Raw genomic sequence first — 26,704 nt, 5'->3', positions numbered from 1 at the left:
ATTATAGGTGGCGCTTATTATTTTGGTACCGGAGCCACAACTGATGATGCCGCGTGTATTACGTTGCGATCTTGATGGAATTCGTCAACTACTGCACCAGTTGGAATTGGACGTCACCAGTAAGTCATAGTTTATTTTTACACCTATTTCTCAAAATTAGATTAACTTCGATAGAAGGATATCCACGAAATTTTCTCATGCATTTAAGCCAAGCACTTGGCGTTATTGTTAGGTTTCGAAAACCATAAATAAAATAAAAATCATTTATTTCGGACGATAATACAATTCATATTTTGTTAGTTACAAATATACTTAAATTACTATGTTAGTACCTAAACTAAGATATTGGGAGGTCCAGTGCCTAATTAGTGCACTGTCCCATCTCCCTGCCACGACGGCCAGGAGACTGTGGCGGCTGTCGCGCACCCTTCGGAGCGTCGCGTGGAAACCATCCACATGCGCGTCGGCGAACATGCCCGACGTGCTGCAGTATCGCGGCAGCCGCAACAGTACCCTGAACGCGTCGTTGTACTGTACACGCATGGCATTCATAGAACACTGCGTGTACCTCGTCCACAGGCTGCAGGCGTACAGCGAAGTACAGTACTATGACAGCATGATGTACCTACAAAATCGTGCTATTAAAAATTGTCATTCACGATTCAATTATAATGTACCTTTTTTTACAGAGCAACAAGTTTTATCTATATTGCAAGAGCGTTGCGATGGCAATAGGAACATACTACACGCATGCGTACATATGTGTGCGCCTACATCGAACAAGGAACCTGATATAGGTGGGTACTTTACCCGCAAGAAATATATTTAAGTTAGGTACATTAAGTACCGTCTACAGTGTAAATGAAACCATTGTGAAACGAAAGTTACCTATACCATGTACAAATGTTTATAGACTACTCAGAGCCTTATTGCCTAATAATTGCCTTTGTATGTACTATTGCTAGAAAAACATTGTAATGTATTTGTGTTTTTAGTTGAAAATGCTACCACTTTACCTAACCTGTCGGGGGGCACCGGTGGAATTAATTCTAGTGCAGATGAAGCCGTTCCGGCGCTATCCTGGCCCCCCGAAACCTTTGAAGCCTCAGGTGATGAGGACAGCCTTATGGGACTTACTGGCAACGGGTGAGTGCATCTCGTTTCAGGAATGTATTTTATTTTATTTATTTTTGTATATTGTAAATTTTTTGTACTGTACCTTGGTGAAAAGCAATGTGACAGGAATTTTTACAGAAAGATGCCAGGTGGTGGCAATAACGGAGGAGGAATAGTAAGTGCCGACCCTGCTGAGCGTCGCGGCAATGCGCTCCTGGCACTACGGGCTATGTGCGACAGTCCTGCGATACAGCCGTACCTCATGCAGCTGCTGACTGCCACGTGAGTGCTTTTCAAATATTACATTACTTATCGTCGGCTTAACGAACGTCAATTGAGTATGTATGTAATGCGCATATCCTTGCAGAGATGGCATGGGACAGACGCCCTTGATGGCTGCAGTAGCGGAGCGGGCGTACCGCGCCGCGGTGGTGGTGCTGGATGCGATCCGTGCGTGCGCCGATGGCGAGGCGGACGACGCGCAGCGCGCGGCCGCCATCTTCCCGCCCAACGCACACCCCGACCACTCGCCGCTCCTCGTACTGTGCTGCAACGACACCTGCAGTTTCACTTGGACGGGGCAAGAACACATTAATCAGGTAATAATCTATTTCGCGTACCCCTACGTTGTAAAGGGTTCCTTAATTGTAAACGTTAACGGAACCCACGAGTGAGCTTCGTTAATCTGTCTTCTAGTGCTGGTACGTGATCATTTGTGCTATTGACGTAAAAAAAATTTATTTTCTTCTCAGGACATTTTTGAATGTAAAACATGTGGACTGACCGGATCTCTATGCTGCTGCACCGAGTGCGCTAAGGTAATGTTTATCCTCCAAGTCACGCTGCATTGCTTTACATCCAGTAATAGGGCATCGTTATCGTAATCTGGTGATAGTGGGCACGGCTTTGCTTGTAGAAACTACTAATCATTTCAGTAGAAGAACGACTGAGTCAGTTCTGAGAGCATAGTTTCCCGGGTTAGTCATAAAATAGGCCATCACGATATTTTGTGCCTCTGAGCCTTATACTAACCAAAAAATATGCTACTTGATCTGAAGTACTTTTGGCACAGACCACCCCCTATAGACCGAGCTTATAGGACGACTCGCGGGCACCGCCCGTATGGGGTATAGGTCTTATATAAGATTGCTCGCGCGCCGCTCCGATCCGTTGAATTCAGTTGCGCCCAAGAATACGACCTATTAGCAGTGTGCACGTCTGTACGAAAATAAATCGTAAATAATTGAATTCGTTCGCTAATCATTTATATTGCAGCGTAAAATGGTGTGGCAAGTAATCTAAGACTTCCAAATACAAAACAGATGGAATAACATTCCAGTTAATTGTGAAATTCATTATTTTGTTGAAAATTGTTTCTTGTCTGCGGGGTTCATTTTATACTGGTCAATACGGTTGTACTGAGCAGCAAAGAAGTATGCCCGTCCCTTTTCGTCAACATGAAAATGCAATGTGCTATCCCTTTCACGTTAACGACTAGTGATGTGAAGGTGATGCTTTCGTCAGTTGCGTAAACTTCGTGCTTTCGTTCGTACCGTATTGTACCATTTAAAAAAATATAAAAGAAAACTGGGATTCTTTTTTATTGATAATAATTAATATGTAGAATCTGTAGTTTTATTTAGTTGGTAGCTTATCTTAGTAGGTACTGTAGGTAGATACCTACGTAGTTTAGTTTTTAGGGTTCCATACCCAAAGGGTAAAAACGGGACCCTATTACTAAGACTCCACTGTCTGTCCGTCTGTCACCAGGCTGTATGTCATGAACCGTGATAGTAAGACAGATGATGTATTTCTGTTGCCGCTATAACAACAAATACTAAAAAGTACGGAAGTTGGAGTTAACTCAGAAGCACCGCTTTAACTTTAACGCTTTTACGAAGTACATACTTTGTAAATCTCATGAATGTAAATTTCACCACATAATTTTTAAGAAAAAAAAACCGACTTCAATGGGGGATGCCGCTGAAAGCATTCTTAGATTCCAGACAATGAAATGAAAAAGACAGCATCTTTTGCCTAATTATGTAGAAAAGGAGGTAAACCGACCCACTTTTCTAGTAGCATTTCGTTTTTGTAAGGGTCGCAGTTCTAACCTAACCTAACCTACTTTTCTGGTAGCATTTCGTTTCTGTAAGGGTCACAGCTCTAACCTAACCTAACCTACTTTTCTGATAGCAGTTCTGTTCTGTGAGAATCGCAGTTCAAAACACACCCACCCACCAAACCCACTTTTCTAGTAGCATTTCCGGGTCCGGGTCTGGGTCCGGATCCGAGTCCGGGTCCGTGTCCGGCTGTCCGGGTCCAGGTTTGGGTCAGAGTTTGGTCCGGGTCCGGGTCCGAGTTGGGGTCCATGTTCAGACCCTGGTCCGGGTCCGAGTCCGGGTCCAAGTTTGGGTTTGGGTCCATAAGGAAGAGAACAAATCGCCAAACGTAAACTATGTGTCATTGAATAATTCCATTCTGATCATCATCAGCAGTTCCACTTCATCAAATGTCACTTTTTAAAATGTAAATGCTGGATTTGTTGATGAAAATATAAAAATCACTATATGTATGCCTTTAACATTTGAGGAGTTCCCTCGATTCCTCATGGATCCCATCATCAGAACTGCTTTTTGACAAAAACGGGACCAATCTGTATATATATACTTACAATCAAAAAAAGAATTTTCAAAATCGGTCCAGAAATGACGGAGTTATGGAGTAACAAACATAAAAAAAAAAAAAAAAAACAAAAAAAAACACAACCGAATTGAGAACCTCCTCCTTTGAAATCTTGAAGTCGGTTAAATACATACATATTTTCTGGGACCCTTATTAGGTACTTTACGTTTAGAATCTTATATCATTAATATGCTACGTAATTTTTTTAGATACATTTATAAAGTACCTACTTAATGAATTATTATATTGTTTTAATATTATTAAGTATTGTTTCTGTGGGCTTTATTGATAACAATTTTACCACAATAAATTATGGTACAACTGGTACGTACCACTGCCTGTAATGAACATGTCCCATCTCTACGCTTACACGTGTCGTTTGGAACGACCAATCACAACGCCGTGAGCACCCGTCCCCCGCTTCACTATTTGGTGATTTCCGTCGCGAACAAAATGGCCAATATTAGGCTTCTATAGGCGGTTTTCTGCAACTTTTAAAATAACTATGAAGTTTACAATCTAAGCTTTTTAATTTTTCAATTTGTAACTAATTGTGTCTCATTTGCTAATTCAAATTTCTGTGGATTCGTTACTTTGGGCACAGTGCATACGATGAATGTTCAGTTGCAGTTTTCTGTGAAGTGCTTGTGATACCTCAGTAAAAGTTCTCACATAGGTTTTACGTTTTACGCACCAACGGGCGCTGCTGTAACTTTTATTTTTAATTTAATGTTTTGAGTAAGTATGCGCCTAAAATGTATACAAGGAAAAGGGTCTTGGGGCAATGAATGCAACAGTTTTTAATTATACACTTATAATTTTATTATGTGTTCACGTCGGGATGTATTATAAATTCAATAGACGCGGTATAATCCGTTCTCATAGTTTTGTTTCATGAGTAACTATCGCGGTAACCGAAGACTATCCTAATATATTATTAGCTGTTATCTGTTTTTTCGTTTTTAGGGTTCCGTACCAAAAAGGTACAAAGGAATCCTTATGGTGCGACTTTGTCTCATGTCTGTCTGTCACATAGCTAAATATCTCGAGAACTACTGAAGCAATTTATTTGAAATTTGGAATAGTCATGAAGAACGCTAACCCAAACACATTGAAAGTCTAAGTTTTTAATATTGTTTTAATTAATTATGGAAAATGACCTATATTAAGAGGCGGAAAAAATTCAGTCTAGTTGCTAGGTCGAGTGGGATATCATTTGAAAGAGCTCAAACTGAGCTTTTTTCAGTTAAAAAAAAAAAAGAATTATGAAGGAAAATGTAAAAAAATACCATTCCCCCCTCCCCATCTCCGAAGTATACCAACAAAAAAAATTGATATTTTTACATAATTATAAATGTATCATAAACATTACAGGAAAAATATAATCACACTGCTATCAAGCTTTTTTTTTAAATTATCAAAAAACTTTTTTCTAATTTAATTTGCAATTTAAGCCCCTTTGCGAGTGTTTGTTATACTTGAAATGTCTATGAGTTAACACTAAAAATACCTTCTGTAAAGTGAATGTCAATAGCGGATGCCAATGAATTGTCAAGGAATGTCAAACCATGTCAAAATGCAAGGAACGGTGTGCACCGCAACACCAACAAAAAGATAGCAAATATAAGACGAGAGTTTACTGCAATGTTATAAATTACAATGAATACAAATGTTGATCTTATTAATAATTACGGCTAGGTTGAGTGGGAAATTGCGATGCGTGTGCAAGATGACGCTCTACTTTTTGGACAAAGTACAGATCCATCGTTTGCACGGAGATGTTGTTTTGGGTCATGTTTTGTGCACATGCATAGCTGCAGAAAATGTACATCTTTGTATAGTGTTTAGATTTCAAACAGTCTCCTTTCGGCTTATCCTTTGTCTTTTGTTAAATGAAACCGCACGTGCTACTTACTAGCATAAAAAAATGGTAGGGCCGTTTTAACCGGTTATTGAATTACCACTCTATGAAGATTGCAATAAGGTTTAAAATGAACTAATGGGAAAACATATTCCATAGCTGTGTGGTCTTTGCGGTTACTGAGTGCCGGCAAGTCGAACGCTACAGAACCAGTTTAAAATGTGTCATCGATATGCGTATCAAAGGCGCGTTATTGGAGAGCGCACTTACACTGGTTTTTTTAGCGTTGGACTAGCCTGCGCTCAGGTGCCATTTAAAATTATGCACGAACCAGGTAAGGGACAGGGACGGATTGCGATTAAAACATTTTGATGGATTCATGACAAGTATGTATTTATTTAAGGCTTATTATTCACTGGGCAACTAAAATATTAAACAGGACCTTTCATTGGGCATAATATATAATAATATAATTATCATTTCAAGATCCCAATTATTATTTTTGTGGCTTGAATTTGATGCCAGTTTTTTTATTAATATGATGCTTATATTTGGAGCTAAAAAATTATTGGCCTTTAAAATATTTATGCACGGCCAAATTATATTATTATATATTATGCCCAATGAATAATAAGCCTTAAATAAATACATACTTGTCATGAATCCATCAAAATGTTTTAATCGCAATCCGTCCCTGTCCCTTACTTGGTTCGTGCATAATTTTAAATGACACCTGAGCGCAGGCTAGTCCAACGCTAAAAAAAACAGTGTAAGTGCGCTCTCCGATAACGCGCCTTTGTTACGCATATCGATGACACATTTTAAACTGGTTCTGTAGCGTTCGACTTGCCGGCACTCAGTAACCGCAAAGACCACACAGCTATGGAATATGTTTTCCCATTAGTTCATTTTAAACCTTATTGCAATCTTCATAGAGTGGTAATTCAATAACCGGTTAAAACGGCCCTACCATTTTTTTATGCTAGTAAGTAGCACGTGCGGTTTCATTTAACAATAGACAAAGGATAAGCCGAAAGGGGACTGTTTGAAATCTAAACACTATACACCTTCTTTCAAATGAAACAAAAATTGTTGAAATCGGTTCACATGATAAAGAATTAAGTATCCTTAAAAAACCAACATACATACAGGTCGCGCAAGTTAGTTAACCAATTTGCCGATAGATGGCGCTGTACACAATTACGCTTAGTATACTTCTGGTAAATTCTTTCGTGATTCTATTTACATGAGAAAATTGAAAGTTTGTACGGAACCCTCGGTGCGCGTGTTAAACGAACTCGCACTTGACCGGTTTTTTTTAATGATAATCAGTAATAGTCTTTTAGTTGATGATGCAAATCTAAATAAATAACATCATTTTGAAATTTGAAGCAAATACCCAAAAACAATCCCCAAAAGCAAATAAAATATTTTTTAAGAAAAAAAAACCGACTTCAATGGGAGATGCCGCTGAAAGTTCACTTATTGTTGATATGTTGATGGTGCACTCTTAAATTCCAGACAATGAAATGAAAAAGACAGCATCTTTTGCCTAATTATGTAGAAAAGGAGGTAAAACCACCCACTTTTCTAGTAGCATTTCGTTTTTGTAAGGGTCGCAGTTCTAACCTAACCTAATTAACCTACTTTTCTGATAGCATTTCGTTTCTGTAAGGGTCACAGCTCTAACCTAACCTAACCTACTTTTCTGATAGCAGTTCTGTTCTGTGAGAATCGCAGTTCAAGAAAACCCACTTTTCTAGTAGCATTTCCGGGTCCGGATCTGAGTCCGGGTCCGTGTCTGGCTGTCCGGGTCAATGTTTGGGTCGTGGTCCATAAGGAAGAGAACAAATCGCCAAACGTGAACTATGTGTCATTGAAGAGTTCCATTCTGATCATCATCAGCAGTTCCACTTCATCAAATGACACTTTTTTAAATGTAAATGCTGAATTTGTTGATGAAAATACACAAAAACGCTATATGTATGACTTTCACATTTGAGGAGTTCCCTCGGTTCCTCGTGGGTCTCATCATCAGAACTCGAGCTTGACAAAAATATGTCTTAAAAACTTAAGTTGCTTAACAATCATAAAGAAGAGGACAAATCGCCAAACGTAAACTATGCGTCATTAAAGAGTTCCATTCTGATCATCATCAGCAGTTCCATTTCAGCAAATGTCATTTTTTTAAATGGAAATGCTGGATTTGTTGATAAAAATACAAAAATCACTATATGTATGCCTCTAACATTTGAGGAGTTCCCTCGATTCCTAATGGATCCCATCATCGGAACTGCTTTTTGACAAAAACGGGACCAACCTGTATGTATATACTTACAACCAAAAAAAGAATTTTTAAAATCGGTCCAGAAATGACGGAGTTATGGAGTAACAAATATTTAAAAAAAAACCGAATTGAGAACCCCTCCTCCTTTGAAATCTTGAAGTCGGTTAAAAAAGGGTCTTCCCCGCATTGACCTTATTTAAAAGCGATTGTTTTGGGAATGCATGGACGGGGTAAGGTCGAAACGAAAAATAGGATATACTTTATTTACAGTTAAAAAACAAAGACGCAACACCGCTCTCGCTATCCGGCACCGAACGACTCGGATCAAAATGCCATACTGTATTTAACAGTTATTGATTTCTACAGAATAACCTTGGTGATATAGACAAGTGCAAGGCATTATAAGTTATTCAGACATTATCGGGCACCTAAAGAGTTATTGAGACTATAGTAGGCGACCGCTTCTCCATACATACATACGTAGTCCCCATTTTCCTTCTTGGTCTATTTTTACACAATACCTAGACCCTTTTGAAGAGACACTTCTAAGTCAATAAACATCTAGTTTTACAAAAATATTTTAATCCACAGAGTAAATATGGGCCTACGTTTGTCGTTTGTATGGAGAACCGGTCGTCTCTTTTCTCTGGTACAAGTAGAAGTGTCTGGACTGTGGAGCGAATACAAACAATACAAAGGCACAATATAAGCACCCCAGCCGCGTATTCCTACAGCTATGTTATTCTATGTAATTCATTCATTTGTATACCCTATTCACACGTAATGAAGTACACATTAACATAGAGTTGTTATGCGTAGTGGGGCAGATTTTTTGTACCAACAAACTGTAGGCTGAGGTCATCCATAATGTTATCTCTTCACTCGTATGAGTTGCATGGTCTCACGGAACGTGCGTATTATTTTTATGGACTCAGAAGTCAGGTATTCTTTTCAAGCGTGAAAAAGTGACAGTATCGTTTAACTCAATGTACATTTGTCACCAACAAAGCAATTAGATTTTGATGAGACATGAATTATGACCTTCAAAGAGCCGTGCGCTTCAACCATCGTGAACTCCATTGCGATCTAAATAATAAATTAAAAAAACTAAGGTTCGTTCTTCCCTCTTGATAAGTGCGTTGTGACCCTCTGGCGGATGGCGAATCTTCTGTAAGGGGCAGAAATTGTAAAAACCGTTTATTGTCGTTGTTGCTGCGTCATGGAGTAGGTTGAATAACTAGTCAATCCCCTAAGCTAACTTCAATGCAGGTCCTGGCGTGGTGGTGGTGGTAGTGGTGGGATGGATATGGTCGCAGTGTGTGGACCCGGAAATCCTGTCCAGTACCAACAGAAACGTAGAATTGTTGATTCAAGATGATTGGTTTTCAGGTGTGCCACAAAGGCCACGATTGCAAACTAAAACGCACCTCGCCAACGGCTTACTGCGACTGCTGGGAGAAATGCCGCTGCAAGGCGCTGGTCGGCGGCAACTGGGCAGCTCGTTGCGATTTACTCATTCGACTCGCTAAGGACACTCAACTGGCTACACATTTCAATTCAAGGTTAGAATCTATATAGGTATATAATGCTACGGTAAACTCTTGTCTTCATCTAAAAGCACAATACAGTACACGTGAAATATGTTTTCAGGGGAGAGTCGATTCTACTATTCCTAGTGCAAACTGTCGGCCGACAAGCGGTTGAACAGCGTCAATTCAGGGCGGGCGGAGGCCGCGGGCGAGGACCACGCAAGCAGCCCGGCTCTGATGCGGAGGTTGATGCTCCCGATCACGACTTAGAGCCCCCGAGATTTGCGCGCCGCGCCCTGCTGTTCTTACTCAGTATGTACACATTCATGGAATTTATATTTCTCAAACATGCTATGTAATATTGATATTACGTTATTTATATTAGGCTGGGAAGTATCACGTCTCCGGCGCGGCTAGACGAGGGGCCTGTAATGAAATTTCATACAAATTTGCAGGCCTAGGCCGGAAAGTGGCTCTTTTTTAATTTCCATTTCACATATATTTGTGACACAGCATCATGGCATTCAGCCAAAAAAAAACTATGACCAATATTTGCTTATGGTTCGGAATGACATTCTGCCAATACCCCTATTAAAATAACCATAAACAATAATTGATATATTTTGCAGTTTTATTTGTATCAAATTTACAAAAAAATTATAAATAAAACATCATTAACAAATTCCAATCATATTGAATTTCAAATTTACCTACAAATACAGATTTAAAATATAGTTGGTCAAACCAGCTTGACAGTAAATAAGAACAAAAAACTATACTCATCCCAAGCAACACACAAGCTGGGTAATGCAGTAAAATTATCATCTTATTCAAATCAAGATTGCATAAATTTTGTGTATAAGCGGTGGAAATTACCAAATTCGGAATAAAAAAATATGTGGGCCTGTATACCAATTTATGCTGAATAAGTTTTGTATAGTATCGGTTTTGCATATTAAAGCTGAATAATACTTATTTCTTACACAGTTAGTCAGACATTATTCAGCTTTAAGCATTTGTGGTTACTTAAAGCTGCAAAATAGAGCCATTAGCAGCAATTAGCTGTGTATATTCTGCGTAGTGGGATATTAAGCAGACAATATTAAGATTTTTTTTTTTTTTTTTTTTTTTTTTTTTTTTTTTTTTTTTTTTTTTTTTCAAAAAAGTATAACACATTTTAAACTTATACAAGTTTCGCCAAACTTGCGTTTAACGGCGAAATGGTGCACTCATTTCTAATGTTAGTACCTTAATCTAAATTTAATGATTAACTTATATTACTAAGGTTAATACTTTTATATTACATTATCAAAGTGTAAGTTGTAGGTATATATGTTGTTGTTATTCTTTAAGAATTTATTTGTAGTTTTACATGTATGTAAAATGTATGATTTTGGTGCAATAAAGGATATTTGTTACTGAATGTGATAGTGGTTACTGAATGCTGAAAAGAAGCGTCTGTGGCGACTTTTAACTGTATAAAAGTGGTTACAGTTTCTGTTTTAATGCTAGTTTTTGAATAAAGGTTGACGCTATTACTGGAAGCTGTAAAGATATCCACATCTTATTTGTTATCCAGTAGCTGCATATATGGGTTGATTATGGCTTTTTATAGACATAACGTCTGAATAATAAATACTAGAACAAGACTTATACCTAAGTTATAGCGATTTTAGTACACATGTACTATCTTTTCTTGCTAAAAGCTGCAAAATGAACGCATTGAGAAATGTTATTCAAAGTACTGCTTAACAACAAGTGCGCGGTGGCCATTTATTCCATATATGCAATAAACGGGCTAAGAGCATGTCGGACCATGCTCAGTGTAGGGTTCCGTAGTTACCCTTTCGTCACAATATGCTAATGCTGGGGTCCGCTTGGCAACTTATCCCAAGAATTGGCGTAGGCACTAGTTTTTACGAAAGCGACTGCCATCTGACCTTCCAACCCAGAGGGGAAACTAGGCCTTGTTGAGATTAGTCCGGTTTCCTCACGATGTTTACCTTCACCGAAAAGCGACTGGTAAATATCAAATTATATTTCGTACATAAGTTCCGAAAAACTTTATTGGTACGAGCCGGGGTTTGAACCCGCGACCTCCGGATTGCAAGTCGCACGCTCTTACCGCTAGGCCACCAGCGCTCATATGCATAATCAGTAATTAAAATTAGAAGAAAGAAAGAAAGAAAGAAAATACATTTATTTAACGCCACAACAGATTACATATATGAAAAAAAAGGAAACATACAGACAAAAAACATTGGACGCTAAAATAGGACCCCACTCAGCATAATGCCGCGGTAATCCGCGGCGCTGGTTTTCAGTGGGGACCTGACTTAAAACTATGAGTTGGTGGCGACACATACGCCAACGACACTAACAAAAAACAGACAAAAAAAAGTAAGTAAGTAACCACCACAAACAAAAAAAAATAAAAAAATCTACAACAAAAGAGAAAAAAATAAAAACAATAATGAAATATAAAATGCACAATGAATTAAGTATATATAAAAAAAACATAGAAAGAAAGCTTACAATTTTTTTTTTTTTTTTCAAAATTAAAGTAATAGACGTTGATTTTGATTCATGATTTATTCCATACAACACAATCGATGACCCATAACAAAAAACATTAAATTGCAATATCTTTGAAAAAAAAACACTTATTTTAGAAAACTGCAGTCATTTTAAAATCATTTGTTAAATAAAGTATGAAAATCAGTGGGATTGTGTCTTACTTTTTAATTTTTTACTTTTTCGTTCTAAAACTGCCAATAGTCAACGGCATTACTCATTCAGCCAATGAAACTGTTTTAGAGAAATTAAATATTAAATAACAATTGAACGAGTAAAATAAGCAATTGTTATCTAAAATTTTACTTTATTTACATAAATAATGCCAAATAACTTCAAAACCCCATTTAATGTCTTAATAACTGTGGCTAATAACTGTCTTTTTACTATGAAGTGGAGATTTTTTGCGATAACTCAAAAACGGGTAAACTGATCATGTTCGCTATAGTTTTCGTTTAATGTCTTTCTAAAGCTCTATTTCTAAGATTTTTTTTTCATATTTTTTAGACTCATGGTTCATAATTTAGGGGGGGGGACGACACATTTTTTTTTCTTTTGGAGCGATTATTTCCGAAAATATTCACTTAAATATAAAAAAAATGTTTGTTTAAGACCCCTATTCGTTTTGAAAGACCTATCCAACGATACCCCACACTATAGGTTTGAAGCGAAAAAAAAATACACCACCACTTTACGTGTAGACATGGCAAAACTATAAAGGTTCCTAGTTGACTACGGAACCCTAAAAAGCATGACCAAAATTGTGCCGTACCGACTTGCGTGATTTTTGAGATATTTATCATATAATAACTTAAATATTATATCGCATTTATAATATAAGTAGAAAGTAGGATTTAATATCGCCCGTGTTACATACCTACAATGTTTCTCATCAAACTAGTAAGAGGATCGATGGTTTTTACTATGTGTGTATAGAACCCTAATGGTCGTTAATATTGAGAAAACAATTACTATTATACTGATGTTATTCAAAACTTGTTGTTCTAAAACCATCATTATCTAAAAGGTAGCTTAGTAACGTGACTTATGTGAATGCTTATTCAGAAATTTAGCACACTAATAGCTGTGGCAGCAGCTTATATTCAGCACGGTCGGACGCCATTACGGTTGCTCATATTCTAACCTCTACAATTAAATAGGAATTCAAAATGAACTGAAAAACCAATGTTTATTCATTTATAGAACGAATATTATCGAAGCATAACTTGTTAAAGTACATTTTTTATTACTATAACATCTAAGCACCGCAAAAAAATTACAAATTTAAAAGTGAACTAGTAAAATGTATATATTCATTTTTTAAACAGTGCATTATTTACGCGGCGCTTTAAAATTTTCATTGAAATATATATATATATATATTTACAGTAAAGTGGCATGCGTAATGAAATTGAAGTTATGTAAACATTAAATCTCCTCCTCATTTTGTATTCACTTCAGAAACTTATAACACTTTGACACAAGTTCACAAATTAAAATGGAAGACAAAAAACATTGATTTAATAACACACATTCTCTGTATTTTAGAGATAATATCGAATATATTTTCTGTAAAGATGCACTTGTGAACCAAAAGCTGAATAACGTGTGAATAACTGATTCATTGTGTACACAGCTGGATTACTTTGGTTTAAAAGCGGTATAGAAGCGTTTGACAGCCTCTATACAAGTGTTATTCAGCTGATTCACCACTATGAACACACTTATACAGCTATTATATTGATGTTATTCAGTTGTAAGCTGTTTAATTTGTGCCCAAATCTTCTGTATAACGTCTGTAACAGCGCTGTTACAGACATTATTCAGCTAGCTTATTCAGCTTACAGTACGGTTATGCTCTATTATTCAAACAATATTCAGCTGCCTTGTGTTGCTTGGGATACTCTTTCTTTTGGGTGCTAGTACTAGTGTAAGACAAAGATAGTATGATTATCTCTGTCTATGTTTGAAATGAGACAGTCCTTTGACAAACTATATTTCATTTAAATATTAGCGATAAAAATGTCTACTCAAACACGCGTAGGTATTTTTTTAATCGTTTTGGAGGTAATTTTGAACATTTTTCATTATGTATCTGTAATTCTATTTTATTAACCGACTTCAATTTCATAGAAGGAGGAGGTTCTGTATTCGGTTGTGGCAATTTTTTTTTTTTTATGTATGTTCACCGAGACCCGTGGTCCGCTTTGAGTAATTATTTTTTTGTTCGAAAGGAGCTACTTCCAAGTTGGTCCCATACTAATCTGGTTCTGATCTGATGATGGGATCCCTGAGGAATTAAGGGAACTCCTCAGTTTTTAAAGGCACATGTATGGTGATTAGGGTGTTTTAATAAGCAACTTGAGCATTTTCTCTCGAAAACGACCAATTTGATGAAGTGGACCTGATGATGATGATTGTTTTGATGATAGTGATGATGATTTTTTTAATGTAGGATGTTCAGCGATTACTCCGACACCCGTGGTTCGACTGGAACAATTCTTTTTTTGTTTGAAAGGAACTACCTCCAAGGTGGTCCCACATTAATCTGGTGCTGTTCTGATGATGGGATCCATGAGGAATTGAGGGAACTCCTCAATTTTTGAAGGCACATGTATGGTGATTTGGGTGTTTTCTTAAGCAACTCGAGCATTTTCTCTCGAAAACCACCAATTTGATGAAGTGGAGCTGATGATGATGGTTGTTTTGATGATAATGATTTCAGCGATTACTCCGGCACCCATGATCCGATTTGAGTAATTCTTTTTCTGTTTGAAAGAAATTACATCCAAGGTGTTTTCGTAACATTTTTTGTTTTGATCTGATGATGGAATCCGTGAGGAATTGAGGGAACTCCTCAATTTTTAAAGGCATGTGTATGGTGATTTCGGTGTTTTCTAAAGTAACTCAAGCATTTCCTCCTAAAAACCACCAATTTGATGTAGTGCAACTGTAGCCTAACCACGAGTGTGACACTAAATATTCGCTAGCGTCTTCGTAACTTTGTACACTAATATTCCAGTACGAGCGAGATGCATAAACAGTAAGTTACGCACACGATAGCGAATATATCAATCTCGTGGTAAGGCTACTGATGATGAAGACTACGGACGAAATGTGGAACTTCCCTCGTATGTGTATTATGATTTTTGATGTAGGTAGTGTTGGAAACAACCAAAGAGACTGAGAAGTGAGGGGTAGGTGTGAGAGGTGAAGGTAGCGGGTATTAGTATTTGGGGTGTTTGGGGGTTGAGGGGAGGTGAGTTGATGGGTCGGGGACTGAGGGGTTGAGAGTTAAGGGATTGTGGGTTAGGGTTAGGAGTTAAGGGGTCTGGGGTTGGTGGTTTAGGGTCGAGGGGTTCAGTGATCAGGGGTTGATGTGCTGTGAGGTTGAGTGATCGGGGGGTTTGAGGGATTGGGACAGTGGCAGGGCGGAGAATAGATTTAGTGACAGGAATGATTTCCCAGACGGACTCGGGGAAAATTTTGATTATTTAATAAAGTTTACGAATTTAGAGTTAAACATGATTATGTTTTTCATTCATGCGTCATGCTCTTAACAATGTCAAAACTAAAAATGGAAAAATAAAAACTTTTATAAAAAAAAGATAAACCGACTTCAAAAAGGATGAAATAAAATATGATCCTTTTAGGGTTCCGTGTTTAAGTATATGCGTTACCAACTGATATGTTTGAAGTCGGTGCCAAGCCAAGTAGTAACAATACCAGTCAAAAATAATGAGCTTTATGTATATAAATCCCATTACAACTGTACAAATATTATAAACGTGAAAGTAATTCTGTCTGCCTCTTTGTTACCTTTTCATGGCTAAATAACTGAACCGCTTTAGCTGAAATTTGGCATGAAGGTTCCTTGAATTGTTTTATATTTTGAAATGTAGTCCTCTGAATAAGCGACAGAAAATAACTCAGTCCCAATCCCACACTTGCGTGCTATGGACTGTTCAAGAATAAGTAAGAAATGCTCTTTAAAAAATACGATGACAAATAAACGCATTAGATTTACACTTTATTTAAGATTTACACTAATGTGCCAACAAGCATGGTACGAACTGCGCCAAGAAGGTTCAACCGTGTGTTCTGTTCTGAGGTGTGTTCTTAAATACCTACAGAAAGTTCGTTTATTGTCGTCGTGTAACGCTGCGTCTTACATAGGCGAACAGTCGCGAACGCGAAGCGAAGCGACACTGCGCGGCGCGGCCGGCCCAAGGCGTTCGCGTTCGCAAAGAGATCGCCCACGTAGGACACTTCTAGAGGTATCAAAGGATTAATTACGGCGCCGTGCCGCGCCGCTTAGCGTTCGCGTGTTGTTCGCCTACGTAGTACGCTGCGTTAGGCAATCCAACGTACATACTTATATAGCCGCAGCCTTTATCGAATTGCACCAAAATCACTATGAATATATGGTTCAAAATTTGGCTTGGCACCGACTTCAAACATATCAGTTGGTAACGCATATACTTAAACACGGAACCCTAAAAAGGATCATATTTTATTTCATCCTTTTTGAAGTCGGTTTATCTTTTTTTTTTATAAAAGTTTTTATTGGATTTATTGTGCGTTGTTGATTGTGTTATTTAATATGAGTTCCGACGAAAATATTAAATGAATACCTGTTAATTATACTCCATGTTTAAGGCAACGATGTATGTGAAGCATAATATCAACATAAAAAACTATGTAATCTTAGTTATGTGGCTAAAACTACAGTCAGACGGATGCAAGGCGAAAATCAGATACGTATGGTTGGAGAGCCGGCAGTAAAGTTTCGAACCAACGTGATACCGCGATGAGATGCACAATGGTTTCCCATAAAACTGATGCTAAGTCCGAATTTGATAGTCTGCCACGGCGGAACTAGCCGAAAGTACAAAAAAAATAGCCACTTCCGGTGCGAAAAAGGGGGGGTCATTTAACCCATCTGATACTGCAATAAAAGCTATGGCATCAGTTAGAAATTTACTGGTAGATACAGAAAAGCGAAATCTGCCAGTATGATTCCTGCCGGAAGTGCTTGGCATACGCTCTCAAAGGTGACCATCAGGACCCCTAAATTAACCCATCTGATACCAGCATGAAACCAATTCCAGTCGGTAGATATGAACCTTCTCTTCAGGAATATATAAGTCTGCCAGGGCGTTTTCAGCCGAAACACCTTGACATACGAGATTATGTGGCGCAACATCCGTGGTACCCGTATAACCCGTATTTTGGAATTGTACATATTACGGACATTTCAAATACTGCAGGCTTATTAATTTATTACTCTATGCTTATATTTGTATATTATTACGTTATTAATAACACATATTTATAATAAATTAAGTTAAAATAAATTAAATAATGTGATTAATATGATTAATAGTCATTGAATTAGCTATATGAATCGTTTGTCTTTGTCTGTCATTTTGACTTATGTATTTGTAAGAAAAGGATAAAACATAATTTAACTAATTCAGGCTCGTAAAGTTTTACGAATAAGGGGGTATTAGTATTCATAGCTAAATCAGGCTTGTAATGCGACATAAAATTATTTTTGGTGGTTTCTTTTACGCTTGAGGCGTTTTTTCACCTATTTGGTGTATCTAATCACTATCTTATGTAGGGGAGAGAGGGGCAAGACGAGACGGGGTAGCGGTTTTATATGGCGACACCACTGACCAACCATCAGAATCCCGTTAACGCATGACGATGCGTCGCCATCATAGCAATCAGTTCGCACAGTGACCGGCTAGACAAATGGTGTCGTTAATTATTTATTTGCAAAAAAACTGTTTTTGCCATATTCCTTGTTATTTTTAGGGTTCCGTACCCAAAGGGTAAAAACGGGACCCTATAACTAAGACTCCGTTTTCTGTCTGTCTGTCCGTCTGTCACCAGGCTGTATCTCATCAACCGTGATAGCTAGACAGACTGATGAAATTTTCACAGATGATGTATTTCTGTTGCCGTTATAACAAACTATAACTAATTGTTTATAACACCTGTATTCATTACCTGTAATGCACAATTGATGAATAAATGATTCTAAATAATTCTAAAAACATAATAAAATAAATATTTAAGTGGGGTTCCCATACAACAAACGTGACTTTTTTGCCGTTTTTTGCGTAATGGTATTATGGTACGGAACCTTACGTGCGCGAGTCCGACTGGCACTTGGCCGGTTTTTGTGTTTATTTGGTTTGCGTTTGTTTCCTTATTATCACCAGCACATATATACTATTAATTTATTCCTGTGGCCCAGCAATCACGCCAACAGCTAAGGACTTGTTTGGTTTCAAGTACGGTTTTTTTTAACAAAAAACTTTCGCATTTCATTAGGCACATGGGGCAAGATGGGGTACATCTTGACGGTCGTAGTTTTAAAGTGATAAACTGATGAAGAATTGCGGATTTGAATTTATTTATTCTTCTCTTGTAGAACGGTGAAAAAGTATAAAAGAAAGTCAAATAGAGGAGACTGGTTAGAGGCCAAGAAAAAAGCGGTGGATGCTGTTATAAAGGGAAGATGGGGTACATGTTAGCTGTAAACACATTTTCTGTCCCTCAGACGACTTAAGAAATAAAAGTAAAACAGTTCGTGAGAAGTTATCAGACGATAGCCAAAAGTTGAAGTTTTGTTTAGGCCCTAAATATAATATTTCTATAAATCATTCTTATCTTGTCCCGTAGGGGTTCCCCATCTTACCATACCTAGGGGCAAGATGGAGAGAAGGCACTTTCGGCCATTTTAATTTATTTTTAATTTAATTATCTAACAAGAGAGTTCCTAGTAAGTGTTGATTATGAAAGACTGATTACCAAAGATAAAATTAAAAATAACATAAACTTAAAAAGAATAGCATTTTCAGTTTTATTGGACTTGAAACATTAAGTATCCCGTCATGCCCACCTCTCCCGTACATTCCTTGACGTTGACGCAAAAATGACGTAGTTTAACATTCAGGGTGTTGTTTTATAATACTACAAATTGAGATAACTAATTTATTGACGACCGGTCTGGCCTACTTACTGCCTGCAAAGTCGACTATCTTGGGTTCGAATTCCGATAAGGGCATATATTTGTGTGATGAACTTTTCACTTCCATAAAGGGCTATACTCCAGATGTACACCGTAATCAGTAGCTTCTTGCTTTTACATAATAAACGGGATTTCAATAATTGTTTCTTGTGGTTGAAAGCTTTTTTTGCCATATATCAATCCTTGCAACGATGTCTGGTGTGCACCTGGAGTCCCTGGTAATTAAGCTACCTACATATTTAAAACTTTCAACCTGCTGAATTGGGATGTTGTTGAGAACTATTGGAGGATGATTAGTTTTGCATTTTGAAGTTGTAAGGGTCTTAGTTTTCTTTATGTTTATCTTTAAGCCTAATTAGTTAAATACTGTGTCCATTGTTAACATTAGTAGTAGTAGTAGTAGTAGTAAAACTCTTTATTGTACAAAAACAAACATATAAAACAAGAGAAAAACGCATCATTTGCATTTCCTAAAAGACAGGTAAACCTATAACCTACAGTAGACATTAGATGTTCTAGTTGAGCTGAAGTTTCTGCAAACGCCGCGATGTCGTCTGCAAATCGTATAAAATGTATTTTCTCCCCATTTAATTTTACCCCTCCCTTGTCTATTTCAAATGTAAATTGGAAGCGGGACTTAATCGCGTATTTAAGTTTTAATATTTACCTCCGACGTATCGAGTACGGCGTTGTCCCCGTGGTCTCGAATAATAATGTGTAAAAATCGTGAAAGTGAGATATATACATATATGTATATGTTTTCTTCAATTGCATTTATGGTTTGTTGTTGGCAAATACTAGTTAATAAATTCGATGTCTATGACAACTAAAACTAAATAATTCTATTCACCGCTGTCTTTCTTTTCTTATGTATATCGATCGACCCCGTTTTAAGGATGGTTATCGAGAAAATTGCTGGTTTTCTTTGATTTTCTCTGAATTAGGCGGGTAAAAATTGATTTCACAAGTGCACAATTGAAAAACTAACAAGGGACTCAAATAAAAAACCGGCCAAGTGCGAGTCGGACTCGCGCACGAAGGGTTCCGTACCATTACGGAAAAAAACAGCAAAAAAATCACTTTTGTTGTATGGGAGCCCCATTTAAATATTTATATTATTCTGTTTTTAATATACAACACGCAAAAGAAATACATTATCTGAAAATTTCAACTGTCTAGCTATCACGGTTCATGAGAGATACAGCCTGGTGACAGACGGACAAACGGACAGACGGACGGACAGACGGACAAACGGACAGCGGAGTCTTAGTAATAGGGTCCCGTTTTTACCCTTTGGGTACGGAACCCTAAAAATGATGTAAAATGTTCATATTTGGATTATTGGTAAAAAACGTCCTTGACGTTGAAAATCCTGTCTTTTCACACCCGTTTACAATAAGTATGTAATAATAATAATTTTGTTCATTTTGGTAAATAAAGAATATTGTAATTTGAAATTATTTTATTATTTGTATATAAGGTGCTAACAAATTAGCTACAGAAATTTTACGAGATGGTTGGTACTTTACACTAGAACAATTAACTTTTAATAGAAATTAAGAAAATTTCACATAATTTTTATTTTATTTACCGAACAAAATAAATATACTATAATTCTATCTAAAAAAGAATCATCATGTATTTAACTGCTTGTGTGTCTTAAATGTCATTGTCAACGTGTCATTTGATTTATCAACGTGAAGTGGCCAGTTAAGTTTTATATTTAAAAGAGGTTTTAGAATCTGTTCAATGAGGTATCATTTAATTATCTCATTAACAGAGTTTTTTTACAAAGCAAATTTGTTTTCCAATTTTCTCAAAATAACATCATAAAACCTATAATGTTTCATATTTACATATACTTCAGGAGCCGAGTACTATCAACTGTAAAGATATCGGTAGCTAATTTGTTAGCACCTTTATAAGGCAAACAAAGAAGTACAAAGCCGTAAGCAGGTATTAAATTAATGCCCAAATTATATTGTGTATATTAATAAATTTGAAATATATGTTATTAATGGCATAAAAATATACAAATATAAGCATTAGGTAATAAATCATAAGCCTGCAATAATTAAAATGTCTGTAATCTGTACAATTCCAAAATACGGGTTCCACGGATGTTGCTCACATAATCTCGTATGTCAAGGTGTTTCGGCTGAAAGCGCCCTGGCAGACTTATATATTCCTGAAGAGAAGGTTCATATCTACCGACTGGAATTGGTTTCATGCTGGTATCAGATGGGTTAATTTAGGGGTCCCGATGGTCACCTTTGAGAGCGTATGCCAAGCACTTCCGGCAGGAATCGTACTGGCAGATTTCGCTTTTCTGTATCTACCAGTAAATTTCTAACTGATGCCATAGCTTTTATTGCAGTATCAGATAGGTTAAATGACCCCCCCTTTTTCGCACCGGAAGTGGCTATTTTTTTTGTACTTTCGGCTAGTTCCGCCGTGGCAGACTATCAAATTCGGACTTAGCATCAGTTTTATGGGAAACCATTGTGCATCTCATCGCGGTATCACGTTGGTTCGAAACTTTACTGCCGGCTCTTCTACCAGTAACTATATTTTGAAAATTTGTGTAATAAATTGATAAACTACATGTGTAAAATAAATGTGATAAAGATAGGTACAGGTGGTAGTTATATTTTGTACCTAGTTTACTTTTGTTTCTTTAGAATTAAAACTTTGATTTCGTGGAGATTTCTTTATTTATTTCATTGCATGTTTGAGAAAAGCACTATAGGTACATACTACATACATCGGCGTGAAAAGGGGTTCTCGGCCTCATAACTATCTATATGCATTCGGCCGGCAACCCCTTACTTCCCAGCAGTAGTAATGTACTATTTTTAAATAGGCATTAGTTAAAACGGTACTTAAATATAAACATTTGTTTTGTAGGCGACTGGGCGGCGGTGGAAGCAGCCGTGTCATGCGGCGCCAACTGCTCAGTCGGGGAGGGGGACAGCCGCCCCGGCAGCCCCGCGCCGCACCAGTCCGGCACCACCTTACTTGACAAATTCACTCATGCTCTCATTGTCAAATGCACCAACGAGGTAACCTCTTCTAACACTCAAAGGAAAAAAATACAAGTGTCCCACGACTATATATATATTGACTAATAAACCATGTTTTAGATGCTTGATACACTTCTGAATACGCTGATAAGAGAACAACAGAACGAAACGATCCCTGGGCGCCCGGAAAGAGCGCGTGAAGTGGCGCGCAGATTTGTACGCTCTGTTGCTCGGATATTTGTCATATTTAGCGTAGAAATGGCTCCAGGTGCCGCTAAAAAGAAAGGGTATGTTGAAAAAAATATATATTTTAGGTGTTTTTACACACTTTTATAAACCTTGTGTGTGTTTTCATAGTTTTATTTAATAAGAAGATTAGCCAAAGGAACTCTTTGATGGAAAAACATGAACACATTGAGTTTCGGATCATTAGAAAGATCTAGAGAAGTACTTGATAGACACGCAAAGGAAAAAAAATCAGTCGGCAATAAAAGTCTCTATCAAAACAATTTTTGACGGTTACTTGTATAGATAGGTATATATTTGGTTACCTACAGATACCAGAAAATGTAATGTTGTTTTAGGCCGCTTTCGATAACATCGTCATTGGTTCGGTGTCGGCGCGTGTTCGCCGCTTTAGTGGCTCTAGCAGTTGAAGAGCTGGTCGAGGCGGCGGATGCCCTACTCGCCCCTGTGCGTTTGGGCGTCGTGCGTCCTACGGCCCCATTCCCTCTGGCGACGACATTCGTAGATCTTGTTAACGGAAGTGAAGATTTATTCGGAGTAGAGCCACTATCTACTGCGGCATCACGCCTTGCGCACTCCCGCCGGTAAGTTTATTACATTTGTGTAAGATTATGTTCTGTACATTGAATGGGCAATATATTGTGGAAATCATAATCGCAACATGCTTATGTAACGCGCGATGTATTGTTCAGAGAGTCGAACGCAGCTGCGGGTCGCGATGCAGGCACAGGAGGCACGTCGATGGGCAGTTCCACGTTAGTAGCCGACAGGTCGTCGACGCCGGTCGCGACCGAGTACGCCGACGAGGTCGCTGGCGAGGCGCTGGGCGGCGACGACGATGCCTCCGAGACCGACGAGCCCAACGCGGCCGCGCCCGTCCCTCCCACTGATAATCAGCACCACGATGATCCGATGGGTGATAGGTAATCATTACGCTTCATGATATTGCTTGGCAAGAAGTAAATGCTCTCCGACGGTCACTTATCTTTTGCCTGTCCAATTTGAGAGCACATAAAAAGGATAGCGGATACCACTAATAAAAATATTAAGCAAAGGCAGTTTATTGACACTATGTATTACTTTTTAACGGACTTCAAAATTCTAAAAGGAGGTTCTCAATTTGGTTGTATTTTTTTTTCGTATTTGTGACAGTAATTTTTCAACCTATTTAAAAAAAAAATTTTTTTTTTTATATTGAAAGCTGATGTAGACCAGAACGAAACACCAAGTACTTTACGATATGTATTCTTATTCTTTGTTAAGTTTGTTATCAAGTTAAGTTATTAAAGCAACATTTTTGACAACTGTTTCTAGAAGCCGTTTTTTTTTCTATTGAAGATTATTTGTTTTGCTTTCAGAGGTCAAGATCAACACGTGGTAGTGGAAAACGGCACAGAGCGTGCAGAAGGAGGGGAGAGCGAAAGCGAATTAGACTTACTGGCTGAAGCCGAAACTGAGAGTGACTCAGACGACCAAGACAACGCGGATCCGGCCCAGCGCAGCGTGCAGACTGGTGCGGCACAAGGGTCTGACGGAGGTACACTTCTACTTTGTATATACTTAATATTTATATGTATTGTATATACACTGCACGTCGACTTATTTTCCTGTAAACCAAAACCACGGAGTAGGGTGGAGATGGCAAGTGGGCGTTCCCGTGTACTGTACATATTGTCGTGATCGACTTACTTTATGCACAGACTATGATCAGTGGTTTTGTTAACGACATACGTTGAATGACGTTCATTCATGTGACACGTATGTTTATGTAACAAAATATTATTTATTAAATTTAAAATGCCGTATTGTGCAGTATTAAGCTGCAGAAATAATAGCTAAATAAAAAATCTTTCACCCGGAGGTATTTCCTGTAACCAGAAAATATTATTTAAGAATGTAACCTGATAAACACAAAAATACAGTTTGTTTGGCATTATGTACGTAATAGGTTAATAAAATTCTATTGTATTTCTAAGAACTTAAGATTTCATACTCTTTTTTTATATTTGTCTAGAATAATCGATATCCTAAATGTCAAATAACTTACGCTACTCAATGCTACGGCGAATGGGAAATAGTGTTATATAATGGGAAGCTTACAGTCACATATGAACTTTAGTTTTCGGACGTCACTGCCGTCACTGGTGTGTAAAGCCCCCCATTCACACTCCTACATGGTAGTCCGCCTCATTATGTAGGATTGTGTATGGGGTGGCGGACTACATGGCGTCCTGCAACACCCAGGTAGGATGCCTGAAAGTATGAAACTAGTGGATGTGAAATGACTGCTGTTTAGTATGAAAACCAGTGTCGCTAAACACACATTCATAGCTACGTTAAAATACGTCACACACAAAAATTTTCTGATTCGTAGCAACTTTCCATACCACAATAGGTTATTACCGGTGGACATTTCTCGAACGAATATCAACTGTAGGCTACATGTGACGGTTTAAAATATAATGTCAAAGTTATATGACATATGACTCTTTCATTATCTCATTCATATTACAAAAGCTCGCTCAACGTTCACCTAATACAACTACTTAACACCAGATGGCGTTATTTTATATAGTTTTAAAATCACTTACTTATTACAGGCGAGAAAAGGGCTAAAAAAACCAGTATAAGTAAGGTCTAATTACGCATGGTTTGTTACGGATCTCACGGTCACGTTACACTGGTGTTTTCGAGATCTCTACACGCCTGCGAGTAGCTAACCGTTGGGAACTTCTTTTTATTCGACATAGGGAGGGGACAGTGTAATCCGAGTGTTTTATTGATATTTGTGTGTTCGGTTAGGTATTGATATTTCATTACCGTATGTTTTAACACATTTAGATGATACTTTATTTATGATTATAATATAGGTAGTGATAATCGTGATTGTGTGAAAAATAATATGTAGAACAGTACAACAAATATCTAACTAGAAATTTGTTTGTTATTTATTTACCAACTAGGTTGTTAATGTGAACAATAAATATATCTTAAAGTCAAATAGATAAAATCATAGTTCTTTAAAGTCTATTAACTCGGTATTGCTGTTATGTTGTAATCACAAATCTGCAATTACTCACATAGGTAAGTATTCGTCTTTAACAATATATTTACTTGTACCAGCATTTAAGGCCAATCTAGATGGGACAACCTGATTAAATTGTCAAATTAATTGTATGGTGTGAAAGCATACATGATACTGGCTCATCGATCCCACTTGATTTGATTGTAAGATTGTGACCTATCAAATCAGGAAGGGGGGCAGCAAAATTCCAATATTTGACGCTAGTTTGTGTGGTACGGAACACTTTTTATTAGTTTAGTGAGCCCGAATGTCACTAATAATTACTAAATTAGTAATTAAGTTTTAGGCGTGTGGACGCTAGATGAGATGTATGGCAATTTTATCCCCAGAAATCTTTCTCTAAGAAATGCTCCGAGCAAATGGTGCTATATTTTTGCGGAAACTAATTTTCTTGCCCAGTGGCATTGGTCCATTTATTTTTAATATCGGCATCTTTTGGGAACCTAAAATAATTCATAATAAAGAAATAGAAAATATAAATCGTTCATTCATGGCTCATTGCATGCATTGTACGCATAAGTACATTAAGTACCTAGTCTAATTATATTAACGATGAAAATATGATGGGTGTAAAAAACAAAAACGTATGTAAAGGAATACAAAGGTTTGAAATCTTGCCATGAAATGACCCCGACTTAACTTAGTGCTTGATGACCAGAGCTGCTGCCATATTTACTTAGACATTGATTATCCCAAATAATAATTAGAAACTTGTCTAAAATCTATATATAATATTACGCGAGGCCGATTTTTGTTCATCCCATCAGATCTACAGTTATGGTTCGATTTTAATAAATTATATGTCATTAGATTCGTCTCATGCTACAGATTTGCAATAAGCTCTTAGTTTTTGGATTTTTTCCCGAAAAAGTACTAAAAAGTTAATTTGAAAAAATGTACCACGTGACCTTTGTTCTGACTTGAGATTGAATTGAACTCAAACCTATATCCAATGTATGTAAGGTATCTAATCCATTCAAATATTTGTTTTGAGACTGTAACATGCATACACCACACTAAAAATTATATTAAAACACCATAAAATTTTATTATTGTGTTTGACAACATGTCAGACATGTGTCATCCACATCAAAGAGCATATAATCACTACGTTTGACAACATGTCAGACATGTGTCATCCACATCAAAGAGCATATAATCACTACGTTCTAATCCACTTCGTACTCATCAAAATGACACATGTTTATTTTATTGTTGCCTTGGCACATAGAAGGTGGCATATAGAAGTAGCG

General features: G+C 37.4%; 1 protein-coding gene across 1 annotated transcript in view; it reads left to right on the top strand.

Moving 5' to 3' along the window:
* The window catches only part of LOC134754963 (E3 ubiquitin-protein ligase UBR5), a 149,900-nt gene that overhangs the window by 66,829 nt on the left and 56,367 nt on the right, over positions 1–26,704 (top strand). The window contains exons 16-28 of the mRNA XM_063691457.1: positions 8–119; positions 690–797; positions 996–1,146; positions 1,255–1,398; positions 1,484–1,715; positions 1,869–1,934; positions 9,339–9,511; positions 9,600–9,790; positions 22,005–22,159; positions 22,241–22,407; positions 22,705–22,950; positions 23,059–23,289; positions 23,725–23,903. Of these exons, the coding sequence (XP_063547527.1) occupies positions 8–119; positions 690–797; positions 996–1,146; positions 1,255–1,398; positions 1,484–1,715; positions 1,869–1,934; positions 9,339–9,511; positions 9,600–9,790; positions 22,005–22,159; positions 22,241–22,407; positions 22,705–22,950; positions 23,059–23,289; positions 23,725–23,903 (2,155 nt within the window). The remainder of the gene's footprint in view (positions 1–7; positions 120–689; positions 798–995; positions 1,147–1,254; positions 1,399–1,483; positions 1,716–1,868; positions 1,935–9,338; positions 9,512–9,599; positions 9,791–22,004; positions 22,160–22,240; positions 22,408–22,704; positions 22,951–23,058; positions 23,290–23,724; positions 23,904–26,704) is intronic.

The sequence above is a fragment of the Cydia strobilella genome, chromosome Z (genome assembly GCF_947568885.1).
Source record: "Cydia strobilella chromosome Z, ilCydStro3.1, whole genome shotgun sequence".
NCBI lineage: Eukaryota > Metazoa > Arthropoda > Insecta > Lepidoptera > Tortricidae > Cydia > Cydia strobilella.
Note: the sequence above shows the minus strand (reverse complement) of the source record. Positions and strands in the feature narration are given on the sequence as shown.